The following is a 26,432-nucleotide window of genomic DNA, read 5'->3' on the forward strand; positions in this document are numbered from 1 at the left end:
TCGCAGTGGGTTCGACGCGCCGCGCGAACTACCATTCTTGCTCGTCGATCGTTGCTCTTCGCAGAGCAACGATGTCGATGGGTTGACATCGTCAACCAAGATTTTGCCTAGTTTGGCATGTCGCAGCACTGTGATTTTTGGCCTAAATAATGGATGATGATTAATCACTCTACACTGGCTTTTACTAATTCGCTCGCCCAAAAATTTCATGTGACTTTGGTTTTTATGGTTTTGCATAAACCCTAACCATAACCCCGAAGCTATCCATAACCCTTACCACAACGTACCCTAACCCTAACCCTAACCCTAAACAATCGAATTCATGTTTTACTAGCCTGTCACGTGACCAATTAAACGGTTTTTTGCCCATAACTCTCCAGGGAAGCATTTTTACCCTACGTCATGGGCGGTGATTTGGAATCAGCGTCCAAAAATACACCGAATCAGATCAATTTCATACCAAAAGGGCCTTTTCTCAAGAATTTTTAAAAAATTTGGGCGAGCGATTTAGTAGGAGCGCTCTACACTCGACTGTCACGTGACTTTTTCAACCAGTTCTCTAGCTGGTCCTGAACGACTTTTCGAAACCCTAACCCTTTAATCTGATCCAAACTCTAACCCTAACCCAATCCTTAACAAAAGCATATAATATTAATGCTGAAACCTTAACCCTAACGAGAAATTAGACTAACTTCCTTATACGGTCATATCACGTGATCTGGACAGTTTTCGTCAATATTTCGTCAGGGAGCATTTTAAGTTAAACCCTATGTCATGGGGGGTGATTCGGAATCAGCGTCCAAAAATACATCGATTGAAGTTGGTTTCAACTGTCGGGGGTCCTTTTAGAACGATCTCGAAGATTGACTGTAGAGTGATTTAGCACGCTCGCTGTCGAACGGCGCCACACAGGGTACTGAATTCAATCCCGATCAAAATATTCAAGGGGGGGGGGGGGGGTTTTCGAATGAAGGTTCGTTATCGCATTTATTTGATAGTTCCACCGTAGTCAACGGCCAAGTTTTCAGGAGCAGTTTGGGACAAGCTTTAAAAATAAAGCGATCTACTATTACCGAGGATATATGAGTCAGTTTGTTATTAATAATACGAATTAGGTTCGTTTTTTGAACAAAATAACAGTTACGATATTTTGGAAAATTTAAATAGTAGGTAAAAAGTTTCATTAACAATAAGAAAATTAATCAAAACAGAAATCAAAATTATTGGCTGCATTGGGAATTTATAACGGATTGAAATGTACGTAAAATGTACGTTTATGCGCTGATGTAATAGACGGATGTATTATTAGTCAATCGACATAAAGTAACGGAAGGCCTCAGGGCAGTCACAAAACCGAACATGGAGCAAACCTATATTGCAATTCAAAAATAAATACAACATAATAATTAATATACGCAATATATCTCAAAACACTGAAAGCAACCCTTACACAGTTCTTGACTCGTGATCACCATAGTAACACTACTAGTTACCATAGTAACACTACTAGTTACCATAGTAACACTACTAGTTACCATAGTAACACTACTAGTTACCATAGTAACACTACTAGTTACCATAGTAACACTACTAGTTACCATAGTAACAATACTAGTTACCATAGTAACACTACTAGTTACCATAGTAACACTACTAGTTACCATAGTAACACTACTATTTACCATAGTAACACTACTAGTTACCATAAAATATCACACTCACAAAGTCACCGGAGTGACCTCTTTTGGAGCCAGGGAATCCACACGGAAATGGTTGTTATGTAAATTGTTAATCAGATTGTTTTTACTTTTGTTCTCGTCTAGCTGGTCGTTAACAGAACCGCTCATAATATCCCCGTTATAGTCAGATCTCCCTACTGTCCTCATGGTGGCCCCTCTTTTAGAATCGGTTATTGCTACGGTTTTCTTGCTGCCCGTTAGTCTCAGCGTTCTAATTATCTTACTTTGGATGTTTTTAAGCTGTCTCTTGAAGCCGGCGGACCGGGAAAAGTGGACCATGGGAAGAAAGGTAGAGTTTATAAAAGTACAGTAATCTACCACGAGGAAGATCCAGAGGTTGTTGTTACCTTTAGCCATGTCGTAGATACCCGGCACTATGAAACAAATGAAACTCGGCGTATAGGTGATGATAAAAAACGCTATCACCGTCACCATGGTGATGATGGCATGACGCTCAGCTTGACGTTTCTTCCTGCCTACTTTTTTGGTGTTTTGGCCCGAATCCAGACTGTCGTCCATGTCGTTGCCGATTGTTTTCTCCTCGTCTCTAATGGTAACTGAGAGGTCTCCTGCTGCAGAGTTGTCATCTGGCGAAGGGTGGAAGTGGCGGACCCCTCCTCTTTTTACACTTGATTTCCTGCCGGAGATTGGGTTAGTAACTTTGGTTACTGAGGGTTAGTTACTATGGTTACTATGGAAGTGGCGGACCCCTCCTCTTTTTTCACTTGATTTCCTGCCGGAGATTGGGTTAGTTACTATGGTTACTGAGGGTTAGTTAGTATGGTTACTATAGTAAGTATGGAAGTGGCGGACCCCCCCCCTCTTTTTACACTTGATTTCCTGCCGGAGATTGGGTTAGTTACTATGGTTACTATGGTTACTATGGTTATTATGGTTACTATGGAAGTGGCGGACCCCCCCTCTTTTTACACTTGATTTCCTGCCGGAGATTGGGTTAGTTACTATGGTTACTATGGTTACTATGGAAGTGGCGGACCCCCCTTTCTTCTTACACTTGATTTCCTGCCGGAGATTGGGTTAGTTATTATGGTTACTGAGGGTTAGTTACTATGGTTACTAGGTTACTATGGAAGTGGCGGACCCCCCCCCCTCTTTTTACACTTGATTTCCTGCCGGAGATTGGGTAAGTTACTATGGTTACTATGGTTACAATGGTTACTATGGAAGTGGCGGACCCCCCTCTTCTTTCACTTGATTTCCTGCCGGAGATTGGGTTAGTTACTATGGTTACTGAGAGTCAAGGACAAAAGAAAATCGCGATTATTTTGCCCAAAAATCGCGATACCGCGATTTTTAACAGACTATACATAAGACTATACACTTATAAATGTGTCGCAAATAATGGGAAAAATCGCAATTCCGCACATGTTGCGGTTTCCTTTTGACCCTGCTGAGGGTTAGTTACTATGGTTACTATGGTTACTATGGAAGTGGCGGACCCCCTTTTTTTACACTTGATTCCCTGCCGGAGGTTGGGTTAGTTACTATGGTTACTGAGGGTTAGTCACTATGGTAACTATGGTTACTATGGAAGTGGCGGACCCCCTTTTTTTACACTTGATTCCCTGCCGGAGGTTGGATTCGTTATATTTTATTCTCTACTGTTTTTACGCTACTTTAAGGCTATAAGTGTATTGCTGATAATTTGATTATTCCTGATAATTTGGTTGTAAGACTCAGACTCTGTAGGATTGCCTTAATGTGTAAAAATCAGCAGCCTTAATGTGTAAAAATCAGCCGCCCTAATGTGTAAAAATCGGCAACCTTTATGTGTAAAAATCAGCAGCCTTAATGTGTAAAAATCAGCAGCCTTTATGTGTAAAAATCAGCAGCCTTAATCTGTAAAAATCAGCTGCCTTATTGTGTAAAAATCAGCAGCTTTAATCTGTAAAAATCAGCAGCCTTAATGTGCAAAAAATCAGCAGCCTTAATGTGTAAAAATCAGCCGCCCTAATGTGTAAAAATCGGTGGCCTTTATGTGTAAAAATCAGCCGCCCTAATGTGTAAAAATCGGCAGCCTTTATGTGTAAAAATCAGCAGCCTTAATCTGTAAAAATCAGCTGCCTTATTGTGTAAAAATCAGCAGCTTTAATGTGTAAAAATCAGCAGCCTTAATGTGCAAAAAATCAGCAGCCTTAATGTGTAAAAATCAGCCGCCCTAATGTGTAAAAATCGGCGGCCTTTATGTGTAAAAATCAGCCGCCCTAATGTGTAAAAATCGGCAGCCTTTATGTGTAACAAGAATTGCGCCCGTTGTTTCGTTTTGGCGGACGCTAGATTTCCATTTCACATTTACTATAAAGTATAAGCTCCAATCAGCTCACTTCTGTCTTCATGATAATAATATTGATAAATTATGCATTAAGTACAGGAAACACTTGAAATTCAGTTCAATTGCCAAAGAACTTAACTTGTAAAGCAAAGAACTTAAATTGTAAGCAAAGGTAAACTATACTCGTGTACACATCAATACACTACGCGTGCCACGTACAAATTGGGCTTATAACCTAATATTATACATTACATCGTATACATTAAAACACAGGTGCGCCGCGCATTCATAGATCACAGGCTATCTATACATCACATCTCCGCAAGCAATCCTCGCGCGCGCAACTTTTTCGTTGACATGGTTACTAACGTAAGGACTGACGACATATTCAGACCCACCTACTGCAATCTCCAAAATCCACGTTTTTCTGCAAAAACGTCCATTCGTAACCTTTCACTATTGCCTTTTTTCAAAAGGGTGAAAAGGAAAAAATCAGCAGACTTAATCTGTAAAAATCAGCTGCCTTAATGTGTAAAAATCAGCAGCCTTAATGTGTAAAAATCAGCCGCCCTAATGTGTAAAATTAGGCAGCCTTTATGTGTAAAAATCAGCAGCCTTAATCTGTAAAAATCAGCTGCCTTAATGTGTAAAAATCAGCAGCTTTAATGTGTAAAAAACAGCAGCCCTAATGTACAAAAATTGCGCGCTGCAAGCGGCTAGTTGACATGGTAACTAACGAAAGGAAGGAAGGAATCACAACATATTCAGACCCACCTACCGCTATCGCCAAAATCAACGTTTTTCTGCAAAAACGACCATTCGTAACCTTTCACTATTGCTTTTTTACAAAAGGGTGTGAATGGAAAAATTCAGTAGCCTCACTAACCCTGATACGGAGGTCATGTTGGTGGTATCTTTAGTTGATTTCCTCAAGGTTGACTGTCGTTTTGCTCCATTTTCACTCGTCTTCTTCAGATGAAGACGATGAGACAACTGAACAGGTAGGTATGAGTGTCAGTTTATAAACTGGCTATAGCCAGGATGGTAATTCTACACTGTCCAGCAAGTATTGTGGATCAAGACAACCAAATTTAGATAATTTGTCATGTCATGTCTGGGCTAAGTCTTAACAAGCGCCAATGTATGTACCACTTTATGTACAGGGTGTACCACTTTATGTACAGGGTGTACCGCTTTATGCGGTCTATATTTATCAAAGAGTACCTACAAAACATTTTAAGAAGCTAACGTAACTGCGCAATGTTTCTGGGGCAAAATTTTCGTTTATTTTCGTTTATTCCGACAAGAAAAAGGCTCTCATCCTTGTCGCAATAAACGTGGACATTACATGTGTGCCCCAGAAACATTACAACAATGCGGCTAATAAATAACGTACCCGGGCAACAACGAGAATAGAGCTGATGAGGGTTGTGAGCTAATAAATAACGTACCCGCGCAACAACGAGAATAGAGCTGATGAGGGTTGTGAGCTAATAAACAACGTACCCGCGCTACAACGAGAATAGAGCTGATGAGGGTTGTGAGCTAATAAATAACGTACCCGCGCTACAACGAGAATAGAGCTGATGAGGGTTGTGAGCTAATAAATAACGTACCCGCGCTACAACGAGAATAGAGCTGATGAGGGTTGTGAGCTAATAAATAACGTACCCGCGCTACAACGAGAATAGAGCTGATGAGGGTTGTGAGCTAATAAATAACGTACCCGCGCTACAACGAGAATAGAGCTGATGAGGGTTGTGAGCTAATAAATAACGTACCCGCACTACAACGAGAATAGAGCTGATGAGGGTTGTGAGCTAATAAATAACGTACCCGCGCAACAACGAGAATAGAGCTGATGAGGGTTGTGAGCTAATAAATAACGTACCCGCGCAACAACGAGAATAGAGCTGATGAGGGTTGTGAGCTAATAAATAACGTACCCGCGCAACAACGAGAATAGAGCTGATGAGGGTTGTGAGCTAATAAATAACGTACCCGCGCAACAACGACAATAGAGCTGATGAGGGTTGTGAGCTAATAAATAACGTACCCGCGCAACAACGAGAATAGAGCTGATGAGGGTTGTGAGCTAATAAATAACGTACCCGCGCAACAACGAGAATAGAGCTGATGAGGGTTGTGAGCTGATAAATAACGTACCCGCGCAACAACGAGAATAGAGCTGATGAGGGTTGTGAGCTAATAAATAACGTACCCGCGCAACAACGAGAATAGAGCTGATGAGGGTTGTGAGCTAATAAATAACGTACCCGCGCTACAACGAGAATAGAGCTGATGAGGGTTGTGAGCTAATAAATAACGTACCCGCGCAACAACGAGAATAGAGCTGATGAGGGTTGTGAGCTAATAAATAACGTACCCGCGCAACAAAGAGAATAGAGCTGATGAGGGTTGTGAGCTAATAAATAACGTACCCGCGCTACAACGAGAATAGAGCTGATGAGGGTTGTGAGCTAATAAATAACGTACCCGCGCAACAACGAGAATAGAGCTGATGAGGGTTGTGAGCTAATAAATAACGTACCCGCGCAACAACGAGAATAGAGCTGATGAGGGTTGTGAGCTAATAAATAACGTACCCGCGCTACAACGAGAATAGAGCTGATGAGGGTTGTGAGCTAATAAATAACGTACCCGCGCTACAACGAGAATAGAGCTGATGAGGGTTGTGAGCTAATAAATAACGTACCCGCGCCACAACGAGAATAGAGCTGATGAGGGTTGTGAGCTAATAAATAACGTACCCGCGCAACAACGAGAATAGAGCTGATGAGGGTTGTGAGCTAATAAATAACGTACCCGCGCAACAACGAGAATAGAGCTGATGAGGGTTGTGAGCTAATAAATAACGTACCCGCGCTACAACGAGAATAGAGCTGATGAGGGTTGTGAGCTAATAAATAACGTACCCGCGCTACAACGAGAATAGAGCTGATGAGGGTTGTGAGCTAATAAATAACGTACCCGCGCTACAACGAGAATAGAGCTGATGAGGGTTGTGAGCTAATAAATAACGTACCCGCGCTACAACGAGAATAGAGCTGATGAGGGTTGTGAGCTAATAAATAACGTACCCGCGCTACAACGAGAATAGAGCTGATGAGGGTTGTGAGCTAATAAATAACGTACCCGCGCTACAACGAGAATAGAGCTGATGAGGGTTGTGAGCTAATAAATAACGTACCCGCGCTACAACGAGAATAGAGCTGATGAGGGTTGTGAGCTAATAAATAACGTACCCGCGCTACAACGAGAATAGAGCTGATGAGGGTTGTGAGCTAATAAATAACGTACCCGCGCAACAACGAGAATAGAGCTGATGAGGGTTGTGAGCTAATAAATAACGTACCCGCGCTACAACGAGAATAGAGCTGATGAGGGTTGTGAGCTAATAAATAACGTACCCGCGCTACAACGAGAATAGAGCTGATGAGGGTTGTGAGCTAATAAATAACGTACCCGCGCAACAACGAGAATAGAGCTGATGAGGGTTGTGAGCTAATAAATAACGTACCCGCGCTACAACGAGAATAGAGCTGATGAGGGTTGTGAGCTAATAAATAACGTACCCGCGCAACAACGAGAATAGAGCTGATGAGGGTTGTGAGCTAATAAATAACGTACCCGCGCTACAACGAGAATAGAGCTGATGAGGGTTGTGAGCTAATAAATAACGTACCCGCGCTACAACGAGAATAGAGCTGATGAGGGTTGTGAGCTAATAAATAACGTACCCGCGCTACAACGAGAATAGAGCTGATGAGGGTTGTGAGCTAATAAATAACGTACCCGCGCTACAACGAGAATAGAGCTGATGAGGGTTGTGAGCTAATAAATAACGTACCCGCGCAACAACGAGAATAGAGCTGATGAGGGTTGTGAGCTGGCACACCACCACCACTATGCACATGTCAATCATCGGGAAGAAACTGTTGTCTGCGTTCTGAGAGTTTGGTAACATTAAGTTAAATTTAGTTAAATTTAGAAACATTTAGCTAAATTTTGTACAAATTTTCTGTTATTGTTGTTATGAATTAGGTTCATTTTTGAACAAAATAACAATTATCATGTTTTAGAACATTTGAATAGTAGGTACAATGTACTGTCGGGTCCCCAGGTAATGAACAATATACTGGGGGGGTCCCCAGGTAATGAACAATATACTGGGGGGTCCCCAGGTAATGAACAATATACTGGGGGGTCCCCAGGTAATGAACAATATACTGGGGGGTCCCCAGGTAATGAACAATATACTGGGGGGTCCCCAGGTAATGAACAATGTACTGGGGGGTCCCCAGGTAATGAACAATATACTGGAGGGTCCCCAGGTAATGAACAATATACTGGGGGTCCCCCAGGTAATGAACAATATATTGGAGGGTCCCCAGGTAATGAACAATATACTGGGGGGTCCCCAGGTAATGAACAATATACTGGGGGGTCCCCAGGTAATGAACAATATACTGGGGGGTCCCCAGGTAATGAACAATATACTGGGGGGTCCCCAGGTAATGAACAATGTACTGGGGGGTCCCCAGGTAATGAACAATATACTGGAGGGTCCCCAGGTAATGAACAATATACTGGGGGTCCCCCAGGTAATGAACAATATATTGGAGGGTCCCCAGGTAATGAACAATATACTGGGGGGTCCCCAGGTAATGAACAATATACTGGGGGTCCCCAGGTAATGAACAATATATTGGGGGGTCCCCAGGTAATGAACAATGTTATAATGTGATGTTATTAACTGTTATCATTCAGGATGTTTTGACTTGGTTACTTTGGAACTTGGAATCACTGTTTTACTTTGTACTAAATGGCGACGAGGATTATAGAACCCATGCAACTGGACAACGTAGAGGATTGGCTTGAGCGGTTGGACCAAGCAATTTCATGTTGCATAGTCCAAGAAAAACTGACAGAAGAAGAGGCCAAAAACAGTTACTCAGTATCGTTGTTGTTGTCGAACATTGGACAAATGGGGTACAAGGTGTTGAAATCATATTGTGCACCGGACAAACCTGCCAAGAAAACATACAATGATCTTGTAAAACTGCTGACCGAAAATCTGGCTCCAGCGTTAGATGCAGTATCAGAAGGGTATCGTTTTAACCTGATGAAGCAGGAATCTGGAGAGGGGCTAAGCCTTTACATGTCACGAGTCAAGGAAAAGGCAAATGTGTGCAACTTCGGAACTTTTTACGACCGTATGGTCAAGGACCGTTTTCTGTATGGATTGAGAGATTCGAATATCAGATCTTATTTGCTAACTAAAGCAAACTTGGACACATCTGCAAAAGTCCTAACAGCAGCTATAGCAAAAGAAAACGCGATGACAGCTAATTCAGCCATGTCAGGTTACGGGTCAGCACCATCTGCTCATTTTGTCCATAAAAAACACCATTATGGGGGACAATCGGAACAAGGTCAGATGAAAGGTTATCGCCCTGGTGATAAAGGACTGGTTTGCTCAAAATGTACATTGAAGGGCCATAAGGCTCCGGATTGCAAAGTGAAATGTAGAAACTGTCACCAGACCGGTCATATCAGAGCAAACTGTTTAAAGGGGAAACGCCCAAAACAGAACAATGTGGGTGAAGCAGATGATGATGATGTTTACGGGGATCAGGAACATGTTTACGGGGATCAGGAACATGAGTATATGATGAAAGTGGATGTTTTATCGGAGGATTCTCCAGTTATATGTAATCCTGATCTGTCACCTGAACCTTGCATCTATCTACCTGTTGATCCAGTCAACTATCCCCTCAAGGGGAACTCTGCTCCTGATTTCCAACATTCTCATGACGAGAATGACTCATCCAACTCCATGGGGAGTTCGAGTTTGAGTGAAGCTGAATCTGCTGTAAGTTATGATTGTACAGTAGAATGTATGTCGACTGTGTCGAGTAGAGTTTGTTCTGAAAATCAAATTTCTGTTTGTGAATCCCGTGATATGGTTTGTCATTTTCGAAGTAGAAAACCCATGATTTTGTTATTACTAAATGGGAAACCAGTCGAGTTTGAATTAGACACTGGTGCTGCTTTAACATGTATTTCTAAACCTAAGTTTTCACAGCTAAATTTGAATGATTGCAAGTTGATAGATAGTGTTAAAACTCTTTGTGTAGCCAATGGTCAAACAGTTAACGTTTGCATGATTGCCAAAACATCCGTCAAATTTAATGGCACATCTCATGGAGAGATGAATTTGCATGTGGTGGACTCTTGCTTTCCTACCTTGCTGGGTCGGGACTGGATCGAGAGACTTTTCGGGCCAGAGTGGTTCGGTAGGCTGGTTAATGCGGCAACTGTATCTACTAGTGAATGTCATGAGAAATTTGCAGAAGAGATGAAGAAAAGTCCCATTTTCATGCCTGGAGTAGGAGTTGTGAAAGGGTACGAGGCCCGTTTAAACCTGAAAGAAGGAGCTAGGCCGAAGTTCTGCAAAGCTAGAGTGACAGCTTTCTCGATTAGGGGGAAAACAGAAGATACATTGAAACAGATGATAGCAGAGGGCCTGCTGGTTCCTGTTGACAATTCAGAGTGGGCTTCTCCCATTGTGCCGGTGGCCAAGCCAGATAAAACGATCAGTGTGTGTGGAGACTACAAGTCCACACTCAACCCTGCACTAGATACCAAGACTTACCCTCTTCCGACAGTTGATGAATGCTTTGCTGGCATGGTTGGAGGAAAACTGTTCTCGAAGATTGATATTAAGAGTGCCTACAACAGCTTACTCTTAAGGAAATGTGATCAAGCTCTGACGACTCTGAATACTCAGCTTGGTTTACTAATGTGGACACGCCTTCCTTTTGGCATCAACTCAGCTGGAGCTCAATTTCAAGCTACAATCGATGAAGTACTGACAGGGATTCGTCAAACCTGTTGCCGGGTGGATGACATTCTGATAACGGGATTTAATGACGAGGAACACATGTCAAATGTCAGACAGGTGATAAAGAGACTGGAGGACGCTGGATTTCGCTGCCGATTAGACAAATCTGAATTCATGCAACCTTCGGTGATTTACTTGGGTCACGTGGTGTCTGCCCAAGGGATAAAGCCTGTCAGCTCAAAAGTGGAGACTCTGGTGAAAGCTCCATTTCCCGAAACGAGAGAACAGCTGGTTTCGTTCCTCGGAGCCGTGCAGTACTACGCCAGGTATCTACCTAACATGTCGACTGTAATTGAACCTCTCAACCAGCTCAGATCGGCACAGACAAAGTGGGTATTTGGGAAAGAACAGAAAGAAGCGTTCAACAAATTGAAGGAAATGCTAACGTCTGAGAGAGTACTTGCGTTTTACGATCCTTCTGTTCCTCTAAAAGTAGATTGTGATGCAAGTTCAGTTGGTCTTGGTGGGGTGATATCGCATAAGTATTCTGATGGTACAGAAAAACCGATTGAATTCGTGAGTAGGACATTGACTGATGCGGAGAGGAGGTATTCTCAATTGGACAGAGAGGCGTTAGCGATTATTTGGTCCCTAAAGAAGTTCCACAAGTATGTTTACGCGGTCCACTTCCAGTTGGTGACGGACAATAAACCTCTCCAATATATTCTGCATCAAAACAAGGGTATTCCAGAGATGGTGATTAGCCGATTACAAAGATGGGCTTTGATTCTAGCTAATTATGATTACACCATATCATACCGTCCGACTGGAAAGCATGCAAATGCTGATGTATGCTCTCGTTTCCCATTGAAAATCAAAGACACACCTGCTAGTACACACCCGGACAGTCTAGTTTGTGACGGTGTAAATGAGTGTGAAACGTGTAAAGATGAAATTTACACTGTCTTTGTTGGAGAGGATAAGCCGTTGTTGAACTCTGCACTGATCTCTAAGATGTCGAGAACAGATCCGTTACTTGCTAAAGTTATAATGTTTACTCTGGAGGGATGGACTAAAAGACCGAAAGTTGTTAAGAACAAGACAATTTCGGGAGATTCTTTCGAGGCTGCTTTTAAACCGTATTATGAGAAACAGACGGAACTCTCTGTGGATAAAGGATGCTTGATGTGGGGTGGACGGGTTATCATTCCAACTAAAATGAGACCGGACGTTCTGGAGCTATTACACAGCACCCACATGGGTTCATCAGCTATGAAGAACATGGCCAGGAGGTACATGTGGTGGCCGCTGATGGATGCTGAGATAGAGAAAGTGTCTAAGACGTGTAAGAGTTGCCAAAGTGTACAGCCACTGCCGAAGAAAGCTCTTCCACACCCGTGGGACGTTCCAGATCAACCATGGCAACGACTGCATTTGGATTTTGCTGGTCCCTTCCAGGGTTCTATGTGGTTAATTGTCGTGTGTGCGTATTCCAAGTGGTTGGAAGTGAAAGACATGAAGCAAAATACGACGGCTGCAAATCTGATTAAGAAATTGAGGGAGTTATTTGCCTGTTTTGGACTCCCAAAGGTTTGTGTAATGGATAATGGTCCGCAGTTATCTCGCTCTACGGAGTTTGTAACGTTTCTGTCGAAGAACGGAATCAAGTGCGTCCCTATTCCCAGTTACCATCCCAGTAGTAATGGCCAAGCTGAGAATCAGGTACTTCAATTTAAACGTGCTATTAAGAAAATGACAGCTGATCATCCGGGGGATATCACAACCAAACTCTCACAATGGTTGTTTCAGTACCGAAACACTCCGCACAGCACCACCGGGATAGAGCCTGCCGTTCTTATGTTTGGACGTCGACCTAGAACTGCGTTAAGTTTGTTGAATCCGTGCACAAACGATTCTAAATATGAGGAAAAAGTTGCTGAACAGCGAGAGAAACTCCGGAGTCAACCCTTAAGATCTTTTGACGTCGGAGATAAAGTGTATTATCGGGATGTTCGCCACAATAAGTGGAATGAAGGTGTCGTTCAGTCACTTGAAGGATCAAAGATTGTGATTATTGAAGCAGAAGGACAGGGGTCTTTAGTCCGAAAGCATCTCGACCATGTGGTAAAGCGGGTAGAAAGCGAGAGTAAACCCGTACAGCCTCCTATAGTTGCATTAAATAATGGTAAACCTGACAGTTTAGAAATGGCATTACATAATGGCAAGCCTGATAGTGTAGACCACAGTCTGGGACAGACTAGTACTGAAGTAGTTGAACAAGAGCAAACTAAACCTGACGGTATTGCAGTAGAGCATGAACCACGTCCCAGACGCCACGTTACTGCACCTGACCGGCTAAGTTATGATAAGTTAGGAGGGAAATAACCTTTAAGGTTATATTGTAATGTCACAGAATCACTATAAATTTTAAGACTGAACGTTGTAAGAGACAGGACTCACATCATATTTTACTTGTAATGTATTGCCGATTTTAACTATTGAATTAATGTTGTAAGAGACAGGACTGAAAACTGATTTACCGTATGTTATTTAATTTATACCGTGAATGAATTTTTACTACCAAATCGAATTGAACAAAGGAAACGTGTTTTTTGAGGATGTTTTATTATTACATTTCAGATTTATTTATTTGTATCAGTAGTACTAAGATTTTAGAACGTTGACAAATTGGAATTTTCCGATAATTTATGGTTCGACTCGAATTTTGGAGTCAAGTGAGGCACTTTGCGCCATGTGTGGGACAAATTACTGTAACGTATCTTTTTCTACTAGCAAAATGAAAGTTAATTTTATAGAAAGTTTTTCGCGCTGCAGTATGCATAGATTTTAAGCGTGCCATGCCGCGCATTGAGCACGTATGTTTATTTATTATTTATTGAATTTCAATGTTTGACGAGTTCATATTTTAAATAGGGGGATGTTATAATGTGATGTTATTAACTGTTATCATTCAGGATGTTTTGACTTGGTTACTTTGGAACTTGGAATCACTGTTTTACTTTGTACTAAACAATATACTGGGGGGTCCCCAGGTAATGAACAATATACTGGGGGGTCCCCAGGTAATGAACAATATACTGGGGGGTCCCCAGGTAATGAACAATATACTGGGGGGTCCCCAGGTAATGAACAATATACTGGGGGTCCCCAGGTAATGAACAATATACTGGGGGGTCCCCAGGTAATGAACAATATACTGGGGGGTCCCCAGGTAATGAACAATATACTGGGGGGTCCCCAGGTAATGAACAATATACTGGGGGGTCCCCAGGTAATGAACAATATACTGGGGGGTCCCCAGGTAATGAACAATGTACTGGGGGGTCCCCAGGTAATGAACAATATACTGGAGGGTCCCCAGGTAATGAACAATATACTGGGGGTCCCCAGGTAATGAACAATATATTGGGGGGTCCCCAGGTAATGAACAATATACTGGGGGGTCCCCAGGTAATGAACAATATACTGGGGGGTCCCCAGGTAATGAACAATATATTGGGGGGTCCCCAGGTAATGAACAATATACTGGGGGGTCCCCAGGTAATGAACAATATATTGGGGGGTCCCCAGGTAATGAACAATATACTGGGGGGTCCCCAGGTAATGAACAATATACTGGGGGTCCCCCAGGTAATGAACAATATATTGGGGGGTCCCGATCCCCAGGTAATGAACAATATACTGGGGGGTCCCCAGATAATGAACAATATACTGGGGGGTCCCCAGGTGATGAACAATATACTGGGGGTCCCCAGGTAATGAACAATATATTGGGGGGTCCCTAGGTACTGCTCCTTTATAAATTAATACCTTGGCAAAATTAATGTAGTCCGTGTTGTAGCAGACCATGAGGTACTTGTCATTAGAATACCCATACTTTTGAGGAAGCCCATCATTCGTCCATAACGAGTGGCCGAAGACTCTGAAAGTAAGATGGAGTCAACATTTTATTAATTAATAACATTAATTAATAACATTAATTAATAACATTAATTAATAACATTAATTAATAACATTAATTAATAGCATTAATTAATAACATTAAATAATAACATTAATGAATAATATTGATACTTCCTAGGTAAGCTTTATCATGAGTTTGTAGTGATATCATACAGTGGTTAGTACTGAAGGTTTAGTTTCCTCCTGGTAATGCTTCCAGCTATAATATGAGGGCTGGGGTACCCTAAAAACCACCCCCCCCCCCCCCCATATTATAGGGGTACATTACCCCCCCATATTATAGGGGAACACTACCCCCCCCCCATATTATAGGGGTACGCTACCCCCTCCCAAAATGGAGTCCTATTTATTAAACGCTTAGTCAAATAAATTGAGAACAATAGAAGTTTTATTAAAATCTGCTCCTTTAAGCGGGTTGGTTTTCTTATAAACATTTCTCTAACTTGTAATTAGGGGGGGGGGGGGGTAACTAACTTGTAATTAGGGGGGGGGGGGGGGGGGGGGTAACTAACTTGTAATTAGGGGGGGGGGGGGGGGGGGGGGGGTAACTAACTTGTAATTAGGGGGGGGGGGGGGGTAACTAACTTGTAATTAGGGGGGGGTAACTAACTTGTAATTAGGGGGGGGGGGGTAACTAACTTGTAATTAGGGGGGGGGTAACTAACTTGTAATTAGGGGGGGGGGGGTAACTAACTTGTAATTAGGGGGGGGGGGGGGTAACTAACTTGTAATTAGGGGGGGGGGGTAACTAACTTGTAATTAGGGGGGGGGGTAACTAACTTGTAATTAGGGGGGGGGGTAACTAACTTGTAATTAGGGGGGGGGGGGGGTAACTAACTTGTAATTAGGGGGGGGGGTAACTAACTTGTAATTAGGGGGGGGGGGTAACTAACTTGTAATTAGGGGGGGGGGGGGTAACTAACTTGTAATTAGGGGGGGGGGGGTAACTAACTTGTAATTAGGGGGGGGGGTAACTAACTTGTAATTAGGGGGGGGGGGGGGTAACTAACTTGTAATTAGGGGGGGGGGTAACTAACTTGTAATTAGGGGGGGGGGGGGTAACTAACTTGTAATTAGGGGGGGGGGGGTAACTAACTTGTAATTAGGGGGGGGGTAACTAACTTGTAATTAGGGGGGGGGGGTAACTAACTTGTAATTAGGGGGGGGGGGGTAACTAACTTGTAATTAGGGGGGGGGGGTAACTAACTTGTAATTAGGGGGGGGGGGGGGGTAACTAACTTGTAATTAGGGGGGGGTAACTAACTTGTAATTAGGGGGGGGGGGGGGGACTAACTTGTAAGAAACAATTGTCCTAGATCTTGTTCCGTGACCATGCTAATTATGTCACCCCCGCTAATTGCTAATTCCATAATTATACCTCAGTTGATTATGAACGAGAGCGAAATAACCAGGTAACTATGGTAACTGGTATATCTAACCCTGTCTAAATATGAGACAAGGCATTGACTTGTTATTATGGTTACTATGGTTACTATGGTTACTATGGTTACTACATTGCTTTGTCTGGTTTACGAAGGGCAGTGGCAAGATCACTTCAAATTTTGATCTATGATATGCGATGAATTGGCGAAGATTACTGAATCATGAATTATTACGATTAAAAGGTTTCAAATTCTGAGAGGGATTATATTTTGACGTTTCAAACAGACATCACAGGACGCAGTAATTAAATTTATACGATTTAAAATAGACCAGCAAGTTGTAGACTGAGGCCGTGCTACTATCAGTTGACAAAGTTCAACTGGTAACCAGGTAACCAGGTAACTATGGTTACTGGTAACTGGTAACCAGGTAACTATGGTCACTGGTAACCAGGTAACCAGGTAACCAGGTAACCAGGTAACTATGGTAACTGGTAACCAGGTAACCAGGTAACCAGGTAACCAGGTAACTATGGTAACTGGTAACCAGGTAACCAGGTAACCAGGTAACTATGGTAACTGGTAACCAGGTAACCAGGTAACCAGGTAACCAGGTAACTATGGTAACTGGTAACCAGGTAACCAGGTAACTATGGTAACTGGTAACCAGGTAACCAGGTAACTATGGTTACTGGTAACTTGGGTATGAACAACCGGACATGAGACCATACAAGCAAAGCGCGTCAATCCAAAACTAGTTTTAAACTCGAACTGTAACTAATTCTAGAAATTTCCAGTAAAGTTCTGAACAGTTCTGGCGACTAATTCCACGGACCTATGATTACGTGTTACAAAACTACTACTATTACTAATTATAGTCGCAAAACTAGCGATAGAACAGTGTTCCGTACGCTGGAAACTTCTAGATAATGGGCATCCAATGTATAATGGGCATCCAACGTTGCTAAGGGGACAGTTGCAAATGTTAACCAAAGTAATGATCATTATGTTTTACTGCATTTTTTGTACTACTGATTATCAATAATGGACCTTAATACTTATTAAAGTAGCAGTCATAATTAGAAATTGATAATTAGTCATAATTAGCAATTAATAATTAGTCATAATTAGCAATTACTTACCTCATGATGTATCGAATGATTGGTCTGATCACAGGAACAATCCAAGTTCCGATGTTAATCCAGAACACAGCACGTGCCGACATGAGCTCCTTGTACTTTAGCGGCCTGGAACAACACAACATCATTAAAATTTCAAACTGAAATATTTCTCAGTTCCTCAGTTTTAAATAAACAGGTGCTTGCGTACTTTTATGTAAGTTAGGATAACAAAAAGCACAGAAATAACTCACTGATAAAGAGCGAGAAGCCTATCCAGACTGATGTAAGTTAGGATGAAGAGGGTGGTAGTGTAACTGGTTACCTGGTTACCTGGTTACCTGGTTACCCTGGTTACCTGGTTACCTGGTTACCTGGTTACCCTGGTTACCTGGTTACCTGGTTACCTGAATAACTCACTGATAAAGAGCGAGCAGCCTATCCAGACTGATGTAAGTTAGGATGAAGAGGGTGGTAGTGTAACTGGTTACCTGGTTACCTGGTTACCTGGTTACCTGGTTACCTGGTTACCCTGGTTACCTGGTTACCTGGTTACCTGGTTACCCTGGTTACCTGGTTACCCTGGTTACCTGAATAACTCACTGATAAAGAGCGAGCAGCCTATCCAGACTGATGTAAGTTAGGATGAAGAGGGTGGTAGTGTAACTGGTTACCTGGTTACCCTGGTTACCTGGTTACCTGGTTAACTCACTGATAAAGAGCGAGCAGCCTATCCAGACTGATGTAAGTTAGGATAAAGAGGGTGGTAGTGTAACTGGTTACCTGGTTACCTGGTTACCCTGGTTACCCTGGTTACCTGGTTACCTGAATAACTCACTGATAAAGAGCGAGCAGCCTATCCAGACTGATGTAAGTTAGGATGAAGAGGGTGGTAGTGTAACTGGTTACCTGGTTACCTGGTTACCTGGTTAACTCACTGATAAAGAGCGAGCAGCCTATCCATACTGATGTAAGTTAGGATGAAGAGGGTGGTAGTGTAACTGGTTACCTGGTTACCTGGTTACCCTGGTTACCTGGTTACCTGGTTACCTGGTTACCTGGTTAACTCACTGATAAAGAGCGAGCAGCCTATCCAGACTGATGTAAGTTAGGATAAAGAGGGTGGTAGTGTAACTGGTTACCTGGTTACCTGGTTACCCTGGTTACCTGGTTACCTGGTTACCTGGTTAACTCACTGATAAAGAGCGAGCAGCCTATCCAGACTGATGTAAGTTAGGATGAAGAGGGTGGTAGTGTAACTGATCTCGAACATGATCCCCTGTAGTATGCAGTACACATCGTTCTTGGCTTCAAGACCCTGGGAGGTGTGTATTTGCTGGGGGGGGGGGGGGGGGGGGGGGGATTGTACCCGGTACCTGGTTACCTGGTTACCTAGTTACCTGGTTACCTAGTTACCTGGTTACCTGGTTACCTGGTTACCTGGTTACCTGGTTACCTGGTACCTGGTTACCTGGTTACCTGGTTACCTGGTTACCCTGGGAGGTGTGTATATGCTGGGGTATTGTAAGCTTTCAAACTTTTCCTTGTGTTTGAAAATTATAATGGTTTTTGTTGTGCTTTAATTATAAGTAGCAAGTTTTAGCTACATCACAGCAAGACTTTTTTGGCTTCCTCGTTCATTTTTCTGAGTTACTCTGAAATCCCAAAAAAAAAGATTTTGAAATGCTTTTGAGCGTTTATTTTAATGTCCGTTCACGCATTGTCCGATAAGGTTGTCATATAAAGGTTATATAATATATGTTTTCTTGGGTAAATCTCTATTGATCCGTTTGATGCGACATATATGGTAGATTGCGATATATATGGTAAATTGAATGTAACAGTATATGATATAATTGATAATAGCTTTAACCACATCCTTATTAACTAGTGTATTACTCCTGCTCACTAGTGTTACTATGGTAACTAGTAGTGTTCACTAATAACGCGATAAAATAAAATGTGTGTCCTTTAAGGAACCCCCCCCCCCCCCCCTTTAAGGATTCTAAATGCCACCTACACTATAATATGGCGATCAGAACTTTAGTATAACTATTTATAATATTATATAATCCCATTACAGTAACTTCACTTCACTCCATTAGTAATGCGATACAATTTGATTTGACGACATCGGTACCTTACAGTGAGGCAACAGATAAAACCAATACAAGTCTGAAGAAAAAGATAAACAGAAAATATAAAAAGAAAGTTAAACAGATATTAATAGGGGTAATTTCAATTATTAACCTGCATAAGAATGACAATGCTGTAAGGAGTGACGAAGAGGCCCACTATGAGGTCTGTTACGCAGAGGTGGAGATACACGAGGTTTGAAGGGGTGCGGGGTAGCCTCATGAACACATAGATCCCTGAAAATATACCGTTACTAGTAGTGTTACTATGGTAACTAGTAGTGTTACTATGGTAACTAGTAGTGTTACTATGGTAACTAGTAGTGTTACTATGGTAACTAGTAGTGTTACTATGGTAACTAGTAGTGTTACTATGGTAACTAGTAGTGTTACTATGGTAACTAGTAGTGTTACTATGGTAACTAGTAGTGTTACTATGAAGACATAGATCCATTAAACTATACCGATATTATTATTTCACTTTCACTTTCAATTTCTTTCAATTTCACCCAGTGTTTCACTCACAATATCAGTTCCACGTTTGACAGACGTCTTGTGAGTTGCAGACAAGAACTGTCACCTGGTTACCTGGTTACCCGGTTACCCGGTTACCTGGTTACCCGGTTACCTGGTTACCCGGTTACCTGGTTACCAGACAAGAACTGTTTCATTGCGAACTACTGAGCAGTTAGGGGCTACCAATAACGCAAAAACAAAGACTCTTCCTCCATCAAGACAGTGATATTAATGACACTGAATTGTCCCTATTTTCCAGTTGCCCGACTACCTTTTCTCACCCCATAATTATAATTAATTATATCTGGTGTTCAACTAAACGTAATGACCCTATACCAGGTGTTACTATGGTAACTAGTAGTGTTACTATGGTAACTAGTAGTGCTACTATGGTAACTAGTAGTGTTACTATGGTAACTAGTAGTGTTACTATGGTAACTAGTAGTGTTACTATGGTAACTAGTAGTGTTACTATGGTAACTAGTAGTGTTACTATGGTAACTAGTAGTGTTACTATACCTATACCAGGTACAATTAAAGGTCTGTAGTCTGTGAAGAGAGCTAATATTTAAAGCTGAGAACCATTAAGAAGGGGTTTAGGGCGTGTGCGGTAACAATAGTAACCTGGTTACCTGGTTACCCGATTACCCGGTTACCTGGTTAACTGGTTACCTGGTTACCTGGTTACCTGGTTACCCGATTACCCGGTTACCTGGTTACCCGGTTACCTGGTAACCCGGTTACCCGGTTACCCGGTTACCTGGTTACCTGGTTACAATATAATAGTTATATGTTCACTGTCTACATATTATGTCAGTTACCCGGTTACCTGGTTACCTGGTTACAATATAATAGTTATATGTTCACTGTCTACATAATATGTCAGTTACCCGGTTACCTGGTTACCTGGTTACAATATAATAGTTATATGTTCACTGTCTACATATTATGTCAGTAAAAACAGCGGGCAAACTTATCAGTATCACGTGACTAACTTAAATACGTTTCACAAACACTCTCCTCCCTCATTAACATTGTGACTAATGTTAGAAACTGTCGCTCTCTGTCTCCCTCCTACGACTTAAACCGCGCAATGAAACAGCATTTCCAGTACTAGTTACCATGGTAACACTACATACCAAGTACTAATTACCATGGTAACACTACATTCCAAGTACTAGTTACCATGGTAACACTACATTCCAAGTACTAGTTACCATGGTAACACTACATTCCAAGTACTAGTTACCATGGTAACACTACATTCCAAGTACTAGTTACCATGGTAACACTACATTCCAAGTACTAGTTACCATGGTGACACTACATTCCAAGTACTAGTTACCATGGTAACACTACATTCCAAGTACTAGTTACCATGGTAACACTACATTCCAAGTACTAGTTACCATGGTAACACTACATTCCAAGTACTACTTACCATGGTAACACTACATTCCAAGTACTAGTTACCATGGTAACACTACATTCCAAGTACTAGTTACCATGGTAACACTACATTCCCAGTACTAATTACCATGGTAACACTACATTCCAAGACTTACAACCCGCACTCTTGAAAAGGTTTGTCAGAGAGCCGCCCTCCCTCCCTCTCTCTCCCTCTCTCGCCCGACATAGGGTTTGATTCAAAGCCTGATATTTCCTCCCCCGCCGCTGAATCAGACCTAAAGTCATGTGACAAAGTATTGACTGGTCTAGTGGCTGCTCTCCACGAGTATAAATGAGGAATCCCGCAAGATTTGGACACTTTAAGTCATGAAAGTTAATTAGGACCTAGCATTCGGCGAGCTGGTGTTACTATGGTAACTAGTAGTGTTACTATGGTAACTAGTAGTGTTACTATGGTGATATTTGACGTTGTTAAAAGAATTCAATCGTAAATTAAGAGACAATCCTGGCATAGTTGAAACAAAATTGAGCCGACCTCTTTGAGGCTGAGGTGGGGGAGACGTCAACTATCTGAGGCTAATGACGTTACTATGGTAACAACTTCTGAGGCTAATGACGTTACTATGGTAACAACTTCTGACCCGAGATCACCAGCTAGACTATGGTATCCTTCAATTTGTTAGTCTATAAATCCCGATATGGGCCCCTCTGACAAGGCCACAAAAGTATTTCCAAACAATGTGTGTTTAAAGGTTAAACAGGGATCAGATAGAAGAAGGGAACTTTATAGGCTTGTGGCAAGGCGCGGGAAGAATTTTGTTAGAAATAATTTACTACGGCCGTAACGGCCCAATGACTTTGGAGTTATTTTTTATTTTTTTGGGGTTACTATGGTAACTAGTAGTGTTACTATGGTAACTAGTGGCTTCCTATTCATCTAAAAATTATTTACGAACTTTGGCGAATTTTATGCCGCCGCCCAAGTCTCTATACAAACGTTTTGGAAACGTTTTCTACTCAGCTGGATGTACATATTTGAGGAATAATACCTAATATAAACAATTCTTTCGATAACATTTTAAGGGATATATGGACAAATTCAGGGAGAGGAAGAGGATAGGAAGAGGGAGGTTACCTGGTTACCTGTCTACTTGGTTACCTGGTTACCTCCACAGGGATCATCAGATTCAGGGGAGAGGAAGAGGATTTGAAGAGGGAGGTTACCTGGTTACCTGGCTACCTGGTTACCTGGTTACCTGGTTACCTGGTTACCTAGCTACCTGGTTACCTGGTTACCTGGTTACCTGGTTACCTGGTTACCTGGTTACCTGGTTACCTGGTTACCTGGTTACCTGGTTACCTGGTTACCTGGTTACCTGGTTACCTGGTTACCTGGTTACCTGGTTACCTGGTTGTAAGGGTGAGTGATATTAGATATTAGGAAGAGGGAGGTTTCTTAAAAGAGGTTGTAAGGGTGAGTGACCACTTTGGATACTGAAAGTTGAGTTGCCATAGTGACACATGAGTTGCCATAGTGACACATGGCTGACAGGGCGGATGATAAAGGGACGTATAAAGGAGAAAGTAGAGTACTCTCTGTTTTTAGTTTTGACACTGTCCACAGGTGTAAAATATATACCTGAGTCTGCTATATTTAGAGTACCAGATGTGACATTGTTAATTGATAATTTAAGTGATTAATTGCGGATCTGGAACATTGTTTGATCTCATTAAGTCCCACCTACCTGATAACTAAAGCCTGCCTGATGAACTGTTTAACTAAAGCTGACAACGTTTGGGTGCAGTGTTACCATGGTTACACCACTGCAGTTTGGGTGCAGTGGCGTAACGAAAAATCGTCGTTTGAATGTGGGACAAATTTGAAAAACTTAACTGAGGTACTAGCAAAACTGCGCGTTTTGCTCTAGAAACACACTTTTTTAGAGATTTTACCGGCGTATCACCTAATTTGTTCAATTTTAGGGAAGGGCGCCAAAAGGGGGGCAAACAGGCATCGTTACGCCACTGTTTGGGTGTATAATGGTAGGTGGAATTCAGCAGGGACTTGTGACCACAGAGTTATGCTACTAAGTGCGCCATGTTACCATAGCTACCCCACTAGTTACCATAGTAACACTACTAGTTACCATGAAACAGTGGAATCGAGCGTTATGTTATATGCTACTAACGTTTAACAACGAGACCATGTTTTAGTTGTAACTTTCCAACAGTTATATTGTTTTAGCATTATTTTAACACTTACACCGTTTTTATTCAGGGTGTTTAGATCATTGCCTACCGGTTTGATACCCACTTTGAAATTTCTTAGTCTCATGTGTTGAGTTTAAAATATGAGAGCCAAAAATTCAACAACAAATGCCGATGTATGACGGATACGGAATACCGTTGTGAGGCTCATTCCGCGACTAATAGTTACCTGGTAACCTGGTAACCTGGTAACCTGGTTACCTGGTTACCTGGTTACCTGGTTACCCGATGTATGACGGATACGAAATACCCTTGTGAGGCTCATTCCGCGACTAATAGTTACCTGGTAACCTGGTAACCTGGTAACCTGGTAACCTGGTTACCTGGTTACCTGGTTACCTGGTTACCTGGTTACCTGGTTATCTGGTTACCCGATGTATGACGGATACGGAATACCCTTGTGAGGCTCATTCCGCGACTAAACGAACGTTCATGATACAATATATTATGCAATTGCAATATGGTAAAGAAATGTGTTTATTTCCCCGATGACCAAGTCCCTTATCAGCAGGCTCTATATTCAATCAATTTTAAAAGTGTGTAGGGGACTAGGGACTAGGGAATTGCTTGGCGTGAAAAATCAATCGTGTCCACTATTGTCCATGTCCATTTGGCGAAAAACTCCAGACTATTAATGATAAGATAACAAACTGACCCAAACTTTAATTAAGATTACTAAATATAAGATAACAAACTGACCCATACTTTAATTAAGATTACTAAATATAAGATAACAAACTGACCCAAACTTCCAGGTAACCAGGTAACCAGGTAACCAGGTAACCTGGTAACCAGGTAACCAGGTAACCAGGTAACCAGGTAACCAGGTAACCAGGTAACCAGGTAACCAGGTAACCAGGTAACCAGGTAACCAGGTAACCAGGTAACCAGGTAACCAGGTAACCAGGTAACCAGGTAACCAGGTAACTAAATATAAGATAAGAAACTGACCCATGGCGTTGAGGAGGATGCAGAGGACTGTGATGATTCCGACGAGCACAGTGAACAAGCTCCTCTCCCAGGAAGAGTTATCGTCCATAGTGACTGGGTTACTATGGTTACCTACTGGGTTATCGATCATAATACCTATAAACAAGATGGCGGTTATAATTCTGTTATTACTTGTGGTACCTATAAACAAGATGGCGGTTATAATTCTGTTATTACTTGTGGTGCCTATAAACAAGATGGCGGTTATAATTCTGTTATTACTTGTGGTGCCTATAAACAAGATGGCGGTTATAATTCTGTTATTACTTGTGGTACCTATAAACAAGATGGCGGTTATAATTCTGTTATTACTTGTGGTACCTATAAACAAGATGGCGGTTATAATTCTGTTATTACTTGTGGTACCTATAAACAAGATGGCGGTTATAATTCTGTTATTACTTGTGGTACCTATAAACAAGATGGCGGTTATGTTATAATTCTGTTATTACTTGTGGTGCCTATAAACAAGATGGCGGTTATAATTTTGTTATTACTTGTGGTACCTATAAACAAGATGGCGGTTATAATTCTGTTATTACTTGTGGTGCCTATAAACAAGATGGCGGTTATAATTCTGTTATTACTTGTGGTACCTATAAACAAGATGGCAGTTATAATTCTGTTATTACTTGTGGTACCTATAAACAAGATGGCGGTTATAATTCTGTTATTACTTGTGGTGCCTTCAAATATAAATGTTTATAAACTACGTTTATGAGCTTTTATATATCTTGATAATAATAATTAAATTATACAAGCTTAATCAGAACTGAAAACTGGACAATGTATCGTACCAAAGTACCCTCAAAGATTACAAAAGCTTTCAGATCTGATTACTATCCGGAGAGTTTCCCAAGATGGTGAGTAAATATAACTTTGCAGAGTAAATATAACTTTGCAGAGTAAATATAACTTTGCAGAGTAAATATAACTTTGCAGAGTTAATATAACTTTGCAGAGTTAATATAACTTTGCAGAGTAAATACAACTTTGCAGAGTTAATATAACTTTGCAGAGTAAATACAACTTTGCAGTGGGAGCATAACGAATACATATGTCTTATAATAACTATGAAATAGCTTTATAGAGTTTAAACTCCAAAGTTAATGCTACTAAAATAACTGACAACTAGCTGGGAATATTGAACCACCGCGGTTAGTAACTATTAGTAACGATTAGTAACTATGACCTCTCTAACTTTACAATTACCAATATAAACATTATTAGATTATTCTGCCATACTGCATACACTATTCGCTATACAGTTAGACGTCATGTTGAGAGTGACAGCACAAGTACAAAGTTAGGTGAGACTGGTATACGGATCTATTACTGATCTATTGCTGATCTATTGCTGATCTATTGCTGATCTATTACTGATCTATTACTGATCTATTACTGATCTATTACTGATATATTACTGATCTATTACTGATCTATTACTGATCTATTACTGATCTATTGCTGATCTATTACTGATCTATTACTGATCTATTACTGATCTATTGCTGATCTATTACTGATCTATTAATGATATATTACTGATCTATTGCTGATCTATTACTGATCTATTACTGATCTATTACTGATCTTTTGCTGATCTATTACTGATCTATTACTGATCTATTGCTGATCTATTACTGATCTATTAATGATATATTACTGATCTATTACTGATCTATTGCTGATCTATTGCTGATCTATTACGGATCTATTACTGATCTAT

General features: G+C 41.4%; 1 protein-coding gene across 1 annotated transcript; it reads right to left on the minus strand.

The window, feature by feature from the left end:
• Positions 1-1,398: 1,398 nt before the first annotated feature.
• Positions 1,399-24,800, minus strand: LOC134813911 (probable G-protein coupled receptor No9). The gene is made up of 8 exons (XM_063821843.1): positions 24,665-24,800; positions 19,635-19,756; positions 18,581-18,702; positions 17,409-17,513; positions 14,732-14,843; positions 7,904-8,002; positions 4,919-5,025; positions 1,399-2,376 (listed from the first exon to the last, which is right to left on the minus strand). Exons 1-8 carry the CDS (start codon positions 24,792-24,794, stop codon positions 1,719-1,721), a joined length of 1,455 nt encoding a protein of 484 aa, XP_063677913.1. The 5' UTR covers positions 24,795-24,800; the 3' UTR covers positions 1,399-1,718.
• Between the last annotated feature and the right edge of the window lie 1,632 nt (positions 24,801-26,432).

This window comes from Bolinopsis microptera, chromosome 4 (genome assembly GCF_026151205.1).
Source record: "Bolinopsis microptera isolate Bmic1 chromosome 4, MBARI_Bmic_1.0, whole genome shotgun sequence".
Taxonomy (NCBI): domain Eukaryota; kingdom Metazoa; phylum Ctenophora; class Tentaculata; order Lobata; family Bolinopsidae; genus Bolinopsis; species Bolinopsis microptera.

Coding starts and splice junctions, on each gene's coding strand:
- LOC134813911 (XM_063821843.1), bottom strand. CDS start 24,794: ATGATCGATAACCCAGTAGGTAACCATAGTAACCCAGTCACTATGGAC. Junction 8,003..14,731: donor ACTACATTAATTTTGCCAAG/GTATTAATTTAT, acceptor CCAAACTCTCAG/AACGCAGACAACAGTTTCTT. Junction 2,377..4,918: donor AACATGACCTCCGTATCAGG/GTTAGTGAGGCT, acceptor AATCTCCGGCAG/GAAATCAAGTGTAAAAAGAG.